Source organism: Fusarium tjaetaba, assembly GCF_013396195.1.
Source record: "Fusarium tjaetaba strain NRRL 66243 chromosome Unknown NRRL66243_c0000357, whole genome shotgun sequence".
Taxonomy (NCBI): Eukaryota; Fungi; Ascomycota; class Sordariomycetes; order Hypocreales; family Nectriaceae; genus Fusarium; species Fusarium tjaetaba.
In genome coordinates, this window is record NW_023501553.1 from 61,567 (window position 1) to 76,085 (window position 14,519).

Here is a 14,519-nt window from a genome sequence, read left to right on the forward strand (position 1 = left end):
TGCTTGCCACCTCGGTTTACGTCTCCAAGACAAGTCTAGCGCCGATAACGGCCGAGGCAACGTGGGTGTTTTATTGTTAGCAGTTATTCACAACAAGGGGAGTGTATAATCTTTGGTCTATGATCATATTGAGCAGCTAGAGGGCTTTGACCAACTTGTAGATTCTGCTTCATTGCAATGAGAATAAATGACGCAACATGGACTACCTCTGTAACTGCACACAATCTCAAGTCTCGAGCTTGAGGCGTTCCACCAACGCCCTAAGAGCAGGGTTATCCCGATTCAAACTCACTTCCAAGCTTCCAATCTCGGCTAGAACTCTAGTGTGCAGCATGCCAAGGAGTGCACTCGTCCATTCTAGGCTGCCATTGGCTTTCATCACTTCCAACACTAGCATCTTTTGCTGTGTCGTAAGCCTTCCCTGGACTCGTCTCATCGATAAGATGTTGGTGAGAAGACCACTAGAGTCACTCTGCAGAGCGTGCATCAGAGTTAACGAGTACTTCCCTTCGTCCAGATCCTCGCAGAATCCTTTCTGATCAGTGTACTGTGAATCATTAGCAAAGGTTCTGAGCTTCTTGGAAGTGCCGAGAAGCGGGTTATCCCCTTCTGGTACCCGAAGATGGGCAATAGGCTCTGGGGAACAGACCTTATTGTCAATGAGATTCATATAATCATCTCTGATCTGGAAATATTGCCCGAGCAGTGAAACAACGCTACTGAGAGAGTCTAGAGTGCTACCACTGATGGAGACTTCGGAATTCAGCACCAGCAGCTCAAGTGATAACCTGAATAGGGCACCGGTCTCTGTGGCAAGTTGGGTTAATTGATGAGCAGTGACAATTAGTAGGGGCAACGTACTATCATTGACCATCAGAAGATACTCTTGGATAGACGGAACAGTAGTGTTAGCCGTCCACGAAAGATCCATGGCCTGACCTTGGAAGATTGTGGTTATAGTACTAATTATGTCTGCCAAAGTATCGTGGCTGACAATCTCCTGGATTTTCCCGATTGCCTTGACGATGACGTACGTTGCTGTGTTGATTGCTTGGGCTGGACCAAAAACAGTATGTGTAGATGGCTTGCCCCGCCGAAGTGGGGAGTTATCTTGAAAATCATCGATTCTAAATTATCAGCAGGGTGTCCAGCAATGAAGGATTGGGGTACAGACATGAGAGAGGAGTTGTGAAGCATGCCAATCACCCCTTTGATAACCGAGGTCTTGTCCTCGGGGACTTGGAGCCAGACATTCAACGAGTCAATGAAAGCCCCACGAATGCCTTTAGAGGGCAGGGTCAAGATATAATCGTACGGAGAATCAGCGACCTGTATATCTCAGTATGTGATGGCGCAGGCATGAGGGTGATCTGGATTTACTTTGAGGCGCTGTGACTTCCACCTAGTATTGAGCTCGGAGCTCATAGTTGTTGAGAAGCATAGCTGGGAAACCAAGTCTGGAGAGGGTGCATTGTGAGGAAGAGGAAGGGAGACACGTCGCTCCTCATAGCGAGACAACGAGCCTCCTTCTGAGGAGGAAGAGTCTGGAGGTGTGTCTCTGAACTGGAACGAATCCGTAACTTGAACTGTGATTTCCAACTTTTGGTTGGCGTGGAAAGCATCAAACATGGAAAGAAGATTGGAGATTTGTTGCTCGGCCATTGTGGCAATTGAGGTGTGTCAGTTTGTATCGTTTGGTGAAGGGGACTCAATGTTGAAGAAGAACATGAGGGTGAAAGATTTCATGCGCATAGTTGGTCTATTGAGGCCAAGCAAAGACAAAGATATCCCGATGCCCAAGATTGGGCAAGTTCCGTTCTCCTCCATGAACATTCTATTCCGCGTCCGCATGTCTCAGAACTGCATGCTGGATTCACCTCCTCAAAGCTCACATGCATACTCTGAGAGGGTTAACTGCATCATGTCAAGTCTATTTGCAGCCCCGGATTTGTCCCTAACTCCGGGTACCCGATAAACAGACGTGCAGATGAAAACTACCTGAATTAGAACGGACTTTATTATTATCTCCTTCCTTGTCACCTCTCTAAGATAGAGGGAACTTTTGCCCTGCATATACATAAGTACTCTCCCAGTCAACAGGGATATCACTTAGATCTACACCTCGAATAGTTCTCCTCACTCCAGGGGTATGATCATTGGCATGCATCACATAGCTGCAAGATACTCTATTCGAAGAGCCCAAGCGCCCGCTAGCGACTTACAATCTCCAAACCCACCTTGCGTTCCCAATGAGGGAAAGATGGAGCTTGATGAGTTCCTCCGTCATCTCATGCGTAACTGAGGCATATCCACGCTTTTTTGCCAGCGCTTGTCCCAGATGAATGTCGAGTTGCATCAGACATAAAAACTACTTTCTTCTCTCATTCCGGCATACTCGAGCTTATCTTTACAGAGATCTGAAATAGCGACACAAGATGCCGTATGTATCGAAAATCACTCTGATTAATGAATGATCTAACCTATACCAGTGGCAAAATACAGAACGGTACCTCCGAAGACCCCAAGACTGATAAAGAGTTGGTCTTAGCAGCAAGGTCTCTACTGGACCGGGCCTTCAAGAGTCATGATAGCTATTATGGCCTGTGTTCCACCAGCCCCCAGGTATATGACACTGCCTGGGTAGCCATGATACCCAAGACGACAGACAATGTGAAGCATTGGCTGTTCCCGGAGTGCTTCCACTTTCTTCTCAAGACTCAAGCCGCTGATGGTAGTTGGGGTCATCTCCCAACGACCCAGACTGCTGGCATTCTTGACACTGCTTCGGCTGTTTTCGCTCTCTTGTCACATGTACGAGAGCCTTTGAAGATACTAGACATCTCACCAGACGAGATTGATCTCAGGATCGAGCGGGGAGTTGCCTCTCTGAAGCGACAGCTAGCTGCCTGGCATGACGTCGAGGAAACCAATCACATTGGTGTCGAGCTGATCGTCCCAGCTCTACTCTCCATGCTTGAGAAAGAACTCGGCGTGGCACCATTTGAGTTCCCTTGCAGAAATGTCTTGGACAGTATGCATCAAAAGAAGATTGGCCACTTTGACTTGGAGAAAGTATACAGCAAGCCGTCTTCAGTACTTCACTCTCTTGAAGCCTTTCTTGGCAAGCTTGACTTTGATCGACTTTCCCACCATCTGTATCATGGATCCATGATGGCTTCACCTTCTTCCACAGCTGCCTATCTCATTGGTGCAAGTAAGTGGGACGACGAGGCTGAAGACTATCTGAGACATGTTATGAGGAATGGTGCTGGTCATGGAGATGGTGGTATCTCTGGAACCTTTCCGACAACTCATTTTGAGTGTAGCTGGGTGAGTGATGTTGCACAGCCTCCCAGCCTCTGGCTACCAACTAACCTTAGACGTAGATCATAGCCACTCTCCTGAAGGGTGGCTTTACCGTGAACCAAATCGACGGCGATGGCCTGCGCGGCTTGTCAACTATACTCATCGACGCATTAAGGGATGAGAATGGGGTAATTGGCTTTGGTTAGGATGCCCACCATTCCATTGACTGATCACGGAGACTAACCTATTATATAGCGCCCCATACAGCTGATGTCGATGACACGGCAAAAGCTCTCCTGGCGTTGAGCCTCGTCAATCATCCTTCTACCCCTGATACCATGATCAAGGTCTTTGAAGGCCAAGAGCACTTCACTACATTTGGATCAGAACGTGATCCCAGCTTGACTTCCAACCTCCATGTGCTGCTGTGTCTCTTGAAGCAGCCCGACCTATTTCAATACCATTCCCAAATCTTGAAGACTACCTTGTTCATCTGCCAATGGTGGTGGGACAGCGACAATCATGTCAAAGACAAATGGGTAGGTTCAGCCTCGCACCTATCAGAAGCGCCTACTAACACTGACAGAATCTGAGTCATCTGTATCCTACGATGCTTCTAGTGGAAGCATTCACAGAACTACTTTATCTCATTGATGGCGATGAGCTCGCCAGTCTATTTGATGAGAATCTCAAGTGTAGGATTGGCCTGTCACTTTTCCAGGCTGTCCTACGTATCGTCCTCAGCCAAGACAATGACGGATCTTGGAGAGGATACCGTGAGCAAACTTGCTACGCCATCCTTGCTCTTGCACAGGCACGTCATGTCTGCTTCTTCACCGATATATTGGAAAAGCTACAGGGTTGCATCGACCGTGGCGTCTCGTGGCTCAGGTCCCGCAGTCTTCATTCTCAGGACCTCACTTGGACGTCGAAGACGGCGTATGAGGTTGGTTTTGTTGCTGAAGCGTACAAGCTAGCAGCCCTGCGGTCAGCAAGTCTAGACGTGCCTGTCGCTACTGTTGGCCATAGCCTCACCTCCGCAGTTCCATCACCCGAATTGGAACAGTACATGAGGCTTGTACGCAAGACCGCTTTGTTCTCACCGCTGGATGAGTGGGAACTCAGGGCATCAATCATCGAGTCTTCATTCTTTGTACCCCTTCTACAAGTCCAACGCGTTCAGATTTTCCCGAGGGACAAGATCGCGATCGGCGAGGACAAATATCTGAGCATCATTCCCTTCACCTGGATTGGATGCAACAACAGAGCCCGCGCATTTCCATCCAACAGATGGCTCTACGACATGATGTACCTGTCTCTCCTCGGCTATCAGATCGATGAGTACATGGAAGCTGTTGCTGGGCCGACATTCGGTGACATCTCTCTGCTCCGCCAGACCATAGACAAGATCATAGACAACGCCGGGGTAAAGTCAACCAGGGCCAATGATTTTGCGCACAATGGAAATGGTCATAAGCACGAGTCACCTGATGTTGCACAGGTTCAGGATACTCTCACTCGCTTCACCCATAGCGTCCTCAACCACAGAGATGTTTTGAGGTCTAGCTCTTCCGATCAAAACACTCTTCGACAGGAGTTCAGAATATTCATGCACGCCCATGTCACACAGATAGAGGACAACAGTCGCTTCTCCAAGCAGGCCTCCAGCGATGTTTTCTCTTCCCCAGAACAATCTTACTACCAATGGGTAAACAGCACAGGGGGCAGCCACGTCGCTTGCGCATACTCATTCGCCTTCTCCAATTGTCTAATGTCGGCGACTCTGTTCCAAGGCAGAGACGCATTTCCCTCTGTCACTCAGAAGTACCTCATTTCTTCTGTCATGCGTCACGCTACGAATATGTGTCGTATTTACAACGACTTTGGATCCATAGCTCGCGATAACGCTGAGCGGAATGTGAACTCGATGCACTTCCCCGAGTTCGCGATATGCAATGGAGCGGCACAGAGTCTCGACGGTAGGAAGAAGAGACTTTCGCAGATAGGTACGTATGAGCAAGATTGTCTTGATCGTGCTTTAGAAACTCTGGGAAAACAGTCTCGGGATGATGCAGGAGATTGTGCTGATTCTAAGGAGGTGAGAAAGCTCAAGATCGTAAAGCTGTTTTGTGATGTCACGGATTTGTATGATCAGCTTTATGTGATCAAGGACCTTTCTAGTAGCATGAAGTGAGGACATAGTATCAGCCAGGCGATTTTGATAAGTAGTTTACTCGATGTCATGCTGTTTTAGTCAGTGCTCACCAAATTGGAAACCCACGAGGTCTTTCTTATGTGACTTATCTGGACCAATGAAAGCATAGCTATCGCTTTCACAAAGGAGTTTAGCATTCTACGTGACAATTTGCCTTCAGTGATAATTCAGTGAACTAAACCTGACATGCGTGAACCATTGGACCAATCCAAGTGCCATTACCTTCTACGTCCGTGGTGTAGGGTCGCGTATTCGAGCCGTGTCCCCTTATGCGTAAGGTGTGGTCACACTCGGAAAGCCTGATAAGAAACCCGCGAATCACATCACCTGCATACTGTGATATCTTGCAAGCTTCTACAGCCCGTCTTCGAACAACTATATGCACGCCCAGCCTTCGCATTCAACGCAGGCACTATCATTACAGGATTACATGTTCCCCTTGCCGGCAAAGCGGCTGAATGTGATTCCCCACGCATGGAACTTTTGAGGACTCGTGACGCGGCCTGGTGACGTGTAAAGATTGCCAGTATCTGGGCACTGGCGATAACATGGAGATTGAGGTCGAATCTCTTCGGTAGAGGAACAAGAGTGCCCCTTACTAACCATTCGGCCACTGAAGCTTCTCCAAGCCTACCCCAAGATTAAATCGCACTATGATGAATATTTTCATGATGACAAGTGGGATGCTGGAGATCGCTGACTCGCGCGTCTTGCGTATCGTCATAGCGTCCGCCGTGCTTTGGGGCGCTACAGGACTGCTAGCTTTTGCGTGGTGGATTTACAGGTCGTTCCTAAATGAGAGAGCTCTCTCATACCCCGTGGTAGGCGATCCTCACGCACGGTCATTGGAGGGGAACCTCATCCAGGGAATGGAAAAAGTAAGCCGTATTATCTTCAGCTTAGGATGTCTCTAAATCTCACAGTATCGCGACTCACCCTTCGTCTTGGCTGGATCACGCCCACCACTTCTCATACTACCAATGTCTGTCTTTCATGAAATCCACAACATGCCAAACGAATGCATTTCCATCATTGCAGAGCATGAAGACAAGTTCCAGGGCAAGTACACCCACATCACTACCATCAAACCTGAAATTCCCGCCACTATTCGTCAGGACTTAACCCGCAATATGCCAAACATTATACTGGAGTTCCAGGATGAGCTGGCATATGCCTCTGAGCAGTGGCCCAGGAGAAGCAATTGGTCATCTGTTCCTCTATACGGGATGATGCTAAGAACCGTGGCGCTGTTGAGTGGCAGAGCGTTTGTCGGTCTGCCCTTGTGTCGCGATGAAGGCTGGCTACAAGCCTCCATAGGCTACACTGTTCAATGCGTTTCAATTCGTGATCAGCTCTATGCCTGGAGTCCCGTGCTGAGGCCTATTATCGGCCCGCTTCTGCCCAGCGTCCGTTCGGTGCGAAGACATCTACGCTTCGCAGCGGAGATAATGGCACCTTTGATCTCGCAAGTATTACAAGACAATCAAAAGCAACACCAAGCAAACTCGGACCAGACTAAAGAACGAGACACCTTTGTGTCATGGCTTCTTCGGCATTTACCTGAGGAGCTTAGAACCCCTGAGCAGGTCGGGCTGGATCAAATGCTGGTCTCGTTCGCCGCGATCCACACTACCAGTAAGTTCTGTTAGCCGCGAACTTCGAGCTCTGTTGCTTATCTTTTGTTCTTGATAGCCATGGCCCTAACCAAGGTCGTATGGGAGCTTGCCAAACGGCCAGAATACGTTGAGCCGTTGAGAGCCGAGATTCAAGGCGTCTTTGGACCCAATGTCGGTAAAGAAGCCATTTCTATCAACAAGGATGCTTTATCAAGGCTCCAGAAACTAGACAGCTTCATCAAAGAAGTTCAGCGCTGGTGCCCCTCGTCTTTTAGTAAGCCGAAAACCAACATCTGAGTTAATGCACAGGTACTAACTGAATGCTTGAGTCACTCCCAGCAGGCGCGTCATGAAGTCAATGACAGTATCAAATGGTATCAAGCTACAAAAAGGGACCTCCATAGCATTCCCCGCCCACGCAATCCAGTACTTCCTTATCCCTCCTCTTATTATTGGCTACTTTACTAACTATCTAACAGTATGTCGAAAGAGACGCCAACATTCTCGACAAACTTCAGCTCTGACTTCACAAACCCGTCCCCTCTCATCTTTGACGGATTCCGTTACGCAAAACTACGATCTATCAGAGGACAGGAGTCACATCACCAGGCAGCCACTACAGGTCCTGACTATCTGATCTTCAACCATGGAAAGCATGCATGCCCTGGAAGGTTCTTTGCCGTATCTGAGATCAAGATGATACTCATAGAGTTGTTGGCGAAGTATGATATCAGACTTGAGGATGGAAAGCCAGGGCCTGAGCTGATGCGTGTTGGGACGGAGACTAGACTGGATACTCAAGCGTGTCTTGAGATACGAAGGAGATAAATACGGGGACACTATGAAATGGGCTTTTGTTTTGAGCGGGAATATTGGTCGAGGCTATGTAGCGGCCCAGGTTAATCTTGTAAGGCAAACAGCAGATATGAGCCTGTAGATGAGACGGTCACCAAGATTGTTGATTGGGAGATGTTGAAGCTTTATAAACTCATAGCATCGTATACGAAGAGGCGAATGACACAGGGTGGCTTGTAGGCCTTTGGGCCTTATATAGGTACACACCGCAACTCTTTAGTAGTGCTTATATCATGCGGTTGGACGCAGTGGTGAGCTCAACATAGGGAGATAGAAATTTCATACTCGTAGACCGACTCCTGTGGTTACTTGAATTGTAAATCTTCCCATTTCCCGTCTGCCGTACCTAACAATTCCCCATCCATGATCCCGTGCACATAAGCCTCCCCAACGATTGAGTAACACTTTGACATTTCCGTACTCACTCTGTGGACAACGAAAGGTACGCGCCCACCAGAAAGAAGAACCACTTCGTCACCTGGTTGAGAAGACGGATGAGCGAGACCCAAGTACCCCCGGCTTGTAAGAAACAATCTTCTATACCAAGAGACATGGTGCATGGTACTTTCGTAAAGGCCGCCATCTTGATCCGAAGCCTCCTTCTCTCGATAATCCCCTTTCAACACGTCAAGAAGTGAGTCGATACCTGGTGTCAAACTCGGGCTCTCCACATCTGCATCGGACGAGTTCGCAAAGCGCGCCTGGACCCTTTCCCGAGCCTGCAATACAAACGCGGCGAACTTGGAAACCCAGTCTTCGGCCACGGGGTAACTGCTTGTTCCAAGACCAACATTCCCGATCAGTGTGCGCCAAAAGGCGTCGATCATAGGGCCGGACTCGCCCTCGAGGCTAGGGTACCCTGCATTGAGATCAACCATACTCGCCCACTTCTCTAGAGTGCCGTAGATCGACTGCTCTGCTATAGGAGATATCTTGGATATCCTGTCGACTCTGTATGCTGACATCCCCAGGGTATTTGGGTCAGAAGGCGAGTATTGTATACTGACTTCTCGACCCACCACAGCGGCATACAAGGTCAGTGATTCAGGTCGTGGTGGCATACAGAGAATAGAGGCAACCTGATGTACGCTGTAATCCGGAACCCAACTCGGAAGCTCATGAATCTGCCGAAACTTAACATCTTCGATACCGGAAAGGATGTCAAGGGAACCTTGGCGGATGAGATGCAGAGTGACATCTCGAAAGACTTCGACAACAGACTTTCGATAGTCTGGTCTAAGTGCTGGCGGTAACGCTTCTTCTCTCCCGCTCTCTGCTAGGTTTATCAGCGCGAATATCTTATCCACCGGTTTGGTAGCTTTGAAGCGCCGCGTCGATGCTAGCAAAAGATCTAAACTCTGATGCTCCCCTTCCTGATGTCGCACTCGGCAGTTCATCATAGCCGTAATGAAGCCCGCTGCACCAGAGACTGCATACATCTCGTGGAACAGCTTGATCCATGAGCTCTCAACGAGGAAAGTCGCAGCTCTCCCGACAACATCGAATGGAAGCATCAACAGACCGCAGAATATAGCTGGATTTCGAGATACTGCGACTTCCTGGATGATCCAGGCTCGCTGAAACGCAGATCGCGATATAAACTGCATTAGAGAGCCCCATATTGGGTTATCATGCATTGGTAGGCCGATTGCCGTCATAAAGATCGGGTTAAGCAGAGCGTTTATCCCAGGGTGAGAACCTCCAGATTCAAGTACATGTATCTCCAGGCTATTTAATGATGATAGAAGATCAAAGACTGTTTCTGTGTTCTCTCCCGGCTCGCCGATCCAAAAGAGATCCATAGAAGCACGCTGATAGATCTCACACATCTGGCCAATCTGCTGAATGCACTCGTCCGTGTCGGCTTGGTTGATGCATATCTGATCAATCCAGATGATCCGTTCGCCGGCTGTTTCGCGGTAATTTTGGAGAAAGTTCCAGAGATTCAGACTGACGTTGAGATACTTGTCGTTGATCAACACAGGCCGGAAGATCTTGGGCAGACTCTCTTCGTGCCATGTATAAGACAATGCGATGTATCGGGGAGAATCTTGTGCAGCGAGATCAGCATCAAACATCCTGCAGCGAAGAATATCTTGGCCGCCGTCTGATAGGATCTGAAGTAGACGAAAGCTGGTGGAGCTCGTGAGACTCTGGTATGTCAACCTTGGTACTCCTGGGGGAAGTTCAAGAGCTTGATTGTCCACGCTTGGAAAGATCTCTGATGCGCTGATAGGCTCTCTTTGATGTGTAGATTGAGATGCCATGGTGATAGACCTGCTCAGAGACTCTTCTGACTAGTTCTTCCACACGACTACACAATATGCTTATGAAGTTTCGGGTTGGTTCAGTGGGTCAACGAGAGCTGTTTGCTTACCGCAGTAAAATGAGATTTGTTTTCTTCTTTACGTGAATTTTAAGGACATAAATTACAACGCAAAACACTGCCTCCGACAAGGCATATCGTTTCTGCGCATATCTGTAATATAAGGGAGTGAGATAATGCCTTACCCCGCTTTGCGATATTGAACTGTTTGCTACTCAGCCTCATGGCTGCAGGCTTATTTTGATAGGCTCTATGTGACCAACCGAGTTCACCGAATCTTGTCCGTCCCCTCCAACGAAGCGTGTTGGATCTGGTATGCCCAACGCACCCGACAGGCGATAGAATCATTGCGTTAGAACTTGGGAAAAGTCGACCTAAATGGCCAGATAGAGGTTTTCATCAAATCTGCGTCACTAATAATCCACGATCCAAAGCTTCGCCGTCACAGCGGGGCGACGGGGTTTTTATACCTCTTGCTCCTGAGACAAATGTCCGCGCGACCGCCTCACGCTGCTTGGGAAGCGAAGGGCCCGGATATTTGCCAGGGAGACATTTGGTACAGCGCTCGGTCTAGGCACCAACAGAGAATTACGAATGGTCGCCATAGATGAGCCACGAAGTGATGAAGTGACTTTTTTGGCATTTGATGATGAAGTCTCCCCAGATCGTAACTGTTAGTGGTAGAGCAATTAGGTTATAGTGGATAGGTGCCTAGCCAGCGTCGTACCTCGCTATGCGACAGGGGTGGTTAACTGAGGCCCAGTGCACTTATAAGGCATTTATGGCGGGAGCACGTTCACTAACCGGAGGAGTAGCCAATTTACAGGCCGCAAGAGCAGGGTTTGACCTGAGGAGCACTGGACTTGTAGGACATTTAGCGGGAAAGCTACGGCCCGTATCACTCCGACTTATCTTACATAGCTCGATTTTTCCTCATTTAAAGTGCCTAATATAAATTTACGTCGCCTTGGCCAATTCAACTTTTAACCGGTTCAAGAGCATCTCTGCTCATTTGTTGCAATTAGCTGATCGTCACAGCCTTTGTCGCAAGAGTAGGGTTACTGACATGAGGGATGCATGTGTGTGGATGGACTACACAATGGTTTCTGTCTTGGGATGTGATACAGCGATTGATCTTAGATCAGATTGAGGTAAACTAGAGTGGAACGGGCATCAACCTGGGAGGGGGCTGGGTGAACGGAATGTCTTCACCATCACCAATCATCTTAGTCTAAACGTGTAAGGCAACAGGCTGATTACATGTAGGCAACAAATTAACCCTTACACCGTCTCTATAAACATTAGAAACAGCGGGCAAGAAGACTAAAGGAAAAAGACCTGTCTCTGCGCAAAAGAATACTTGTGCACCCACTCTATTATTTTCCATTGACATGATCAATACAGTGAGCTTTGCTGGCAAACGGGAGAGGACGTCTCCCCGCGTATGCACTTTGTCGCTCCAGCTCAAAAGCCACAGATCTTCAATCTTGGCGACAGGTTGATACTGGCTTATGGCGGAGCTGTTCGCTTTCAAAAATAGACTGAAATTATCCATCGGTTGTTGCAGGAAGATCGACGAGGAAAGAGAAAATATGAATGATCCCTGTCAAGTTATCAGTGCAGGCTACTACCAACCACCAGGTGAGCGTAGAGGATGTCACGCAGGCGGCGATACGCTATTGCAAGAATTTATCACTGTGTATTTGATCTGGCGGACGGTAGATGGGAAATAAACTGGTTTGAGAGTTTGGCAATGGGGTGAGAGATAAATTGGGCTGTGAGGCCTGTGACGGAAGCAAACGGCAGCGTAGGAGGCCCATAACCGCTTCATTTCCCTCCCGTTTATCCGTGCTTTCCAACTACTGTGCAGTGCGGTCAGTAACTGACAACTCTCTGTCAGCAGGGAAATAAGCCTGGGCAAGCCACCCGGCATGGGGGTTGAAAGTCGGCTCATCATTGGCTATCTGACATGTTGTTCGACGAACGGGAAGAACCCTAGTCTAACAATATCTTGATTGGATAAAGCATGAATCAGGCTGCGACCTAAATCTCTTTTCTCTTGCTGTTGGTCGTGCAGTTCCCGTCAATCTCAATTTTATCAGTTCCCCTCATTTTCATTCCCCCCTCTTTTACTTTGCGTTCTTTCTTATGCTGGTCGCGATAGATTGACCCGCAACGCGACACCAAGTTAGTCCTCACTGGTGATCAATATGGAAGACTCTACCCGTATCGCTCAGAGACATGCGGCTGCTCTAAAACTCCTTGAGGATTTGACATCGTCGCTCAATGACGTGGAGCCACTAGGAGATATCTCGCGCGCTCAGGCGGATTACGATGCTGCAGAAGAACGACACAGCCGTGAACAGAATCCAGAGAAGAAAAGGGCTTTATGCAGAGAACTGGTCCGATACGGAGATCGCCTTGAGGAGATACAAAAGCAACACAAGGAAGCCGACGCAAAGCGTAAGGAACAGCTGGACCTCTTCAACTCTAGGTTGTCTAAAGAAGGCTATCTGAAGCTAGCTACTCGTGTATCCTCTAATACCGGCACTGGTACCAATCGCGACCACGATGGCGATCAAACAACCCACCGAACCTCTACCTCTGGAACGCCGGAGAATCCTGTCGCAAATCCAGATCTCGACAGTAGCCAACTTTCAGGGCCTTCCAACGACCGATCAACCCATGAAACGACCAGATCGCCGGGCAGCCTGACCCAAACCCCCACTATTTGGAACACGATCGAGGCCAGATCGACACCCTCGCGTATTCACAGCGCAACACCTTCAAGGTGGTTATATACAGACCTCGGCCAGCAAGGGGTTACTGAGCCGGCCGGTCAAACCGCGCGGCCAAATAAGAGAAGTGACAATGCTGTATCTCGCCCTACGAAGCGCCAGCGACAAAGTGCCTCCAGTGACACAGTCACAGAAAGGACAATTACTTTTGAAGAGGTATATCAAGGTGGTAAAGCTCGGTGGAAATACAGAATTGTTAAGATCCATGAGCTTTACTATATTTTTGGATGCAAGAGGCACGATAAGCATTTCTGCAAAGAGAACCCCCTTCAGGCTGCCATGAGCCATCTCAAAGGCAAAGGACACTCTTCTAAGAAGTCCAATGCCACTCAGGCCCTTAAATCGCTCGGTATCCAGGTCTTGGGCTGCACTGACCCAGATCTTGAGCTGAATAACAAGGCTGTAGATTGTTACTTAGCAGAGCAGGAAAGGAAAAAGGAGCGTCGCGATGCTTCTACCAATGACTTGCTACAGCCCCCCCAGGCCGGCAGGATATACATGGCTTGGTGGTGCGACGACGACAAGGACTATTGCTTGCACGCCTTCTTAGTTATACCGTTCTTCCCGCAGATTGGCGATGGTATGGACATACAATCTGTTTTGCATTCAGACCTGGAGGTCGATGTTCCTGCCTGCTACAAACTGAACGAGACTACTCATTGGTATGAGTGGGCTGAGGGATATAATAAACATGAAAAACACGTCAACAATAGGGAATACCCAATTATGTGCCTTTCTGGGGAAATCCCGCACAAGGTCGATTGGCTCCCAGTCTGTCATTTTCGAAAGCTCAATCTTGAAGACGAGGATCTCGAGGACAAGGACGTTATCAAGGCGTTTATCCGCAGTAAAGGGATAGGCAAGTTCTTCTCAATGACCCTCTTCTGCTTTTCTAGTTTACTAACCAAACCGAATACAGGGCAAGGAAACGAGGTCGAGAGTGATCAAATCAAAAGTCTATACGGAGACCGCGATGTCCTATTCCCCAGACCGGCTAGGAAGTCATGTGGCGCTCCTTATGAGACATTCAAGAGAAATCAACGTTATGTCACAGCAAAGAAACGGGGTAGGAGACGGATTGGGCCAAATCTTCCGACGCGAGAGGTAAAGCCTGAACCCGCGCCTATGGGAGGCGGAGATGAGGCTACGAGACAGGAACGCCAGCCGTCTGTTCGGCAAAGATGGCCATTGGCACGAAAGAATGCTCCCTACATGGAAACTTTAGAGGACAGTGATAGCGAGTGACGCTGAAGAACGTGTTCACGTTCTAGCAAGGATCAATAAGTGTAGAGTGGGCTGACGAAAGGGAATGTGATCTTGGAGGAGGAGAGCGACGGATGAGTATTTATCTAAGGACCATATATATTTTTATCTACAGACTTCTTAATTTCAATAAGCATAAG

At 48.6% G+C, this 14,519-nt stretch overlaps 5 protein-coding genes across 5 annotated transcripts; 3 read left to right on the forward strand and 2 right to left on the reverse strand.

Annotated features, from left to right (window-relative positions):
- Positions 1-226: 226 nt before the first annotated feature.
- FTJAE_12739 (geranylgeranyl diphosphate synthase) lies at positions 227-1,662 on the reverse strand (the record flags this gene model as incomplete). Its single annotated transcript, XM_037345814.1, has 4 exons — positions 227-807; positions 862-1,127; positions 1,175-1,329; positions 1,381-1,662. 4 exons carry the CDS (start codon positions 1,660-1,662, stop codon positions 227-229), a joined length of 1,284 nt encoding a protein of 427 aa, XP_037200222.1.
- A 773-nt stretch (positions 1,663-2,435) lies between these two features.
- FTJAE_12740 (ent-kaur-16-ene synthase) lies at positions 2,436-5,500 on the forward strand (the record flags this gene model as incomplete). The annotated part of the gene is made up of 5 exons (XM_037345816.1): positions 2,436-2,440; positions 2,490-3,330; positions 3,387-3,507; positions 3,562-3,845; positions 3,893-5,500. The coding sequence occupies 5 exons, from the start codon at positions 2,436-2,438 to the stop codon at positions 5,498-5,500; spliced, it is 2,859 nt and encodes a 952-aa protein (XP_037200223.1).
- A 674-nt stretch (positions 5,501-6,174) lies between these two features.
- Positions 6,175-7,965, forward strand: FTJAE_12741 (gibberellin cluster-C13-oxidase; the record flags this gene model as incomplete). Its single annotated transcript, XM_037345817.1, has 5 exons — positions 6,175-6,399; positions 6,445-7,156; positions 7,214-7,411; positions 7,467-7,563; positions 7,617-7,965. The coding sequence occupies 5 exons, from the start codon at positions 6,175-6,177 to the stop codon at positions 7,963-7,965; spliced, it is 1,581 nt and encodes a 526-aa protein (XP_037200224.1).
- Positions 7,966-8,297: 332 nt separating this feature from the next.
- FTJAE_12742 (heterokaryon incompatibility 6 OR allele) lies at positions 8,298-10,259 on the reverse strand (the record flags this gene model as incomplete). The annotated part of the gene is made up of 1 exon (XM_037345818.1): positions 8,298-10,259. The coding sequence occupies one exon, from the start codon at positions 10,257-10,259 to the stop codon at positions 8,298-8,300; it is 1,962 nt and encodes a 653-aa protein (XP_037200225.1).
- Positions 10,260-12,528: 2,269 nt separating this feature from the next.
- FTJAE_12743 (uncharacterized protein) lies at positions 12,529-14,361 on the forward strand (the record flags this gene model as incomplete). The annotated part of the gene is made up of 1 exon (XM_037345819.1): positions 12,529-14,361. One exon carries the CDS (start codon positions 12,529-12,531, stop codon positions 14,359-14,361), a length of 1,833 nt encoding a protein of 610 aa, XP_037200226.1.
- Between the last annotated feature and the right edge of the window lie 158 nt (positions 14,362-14,519).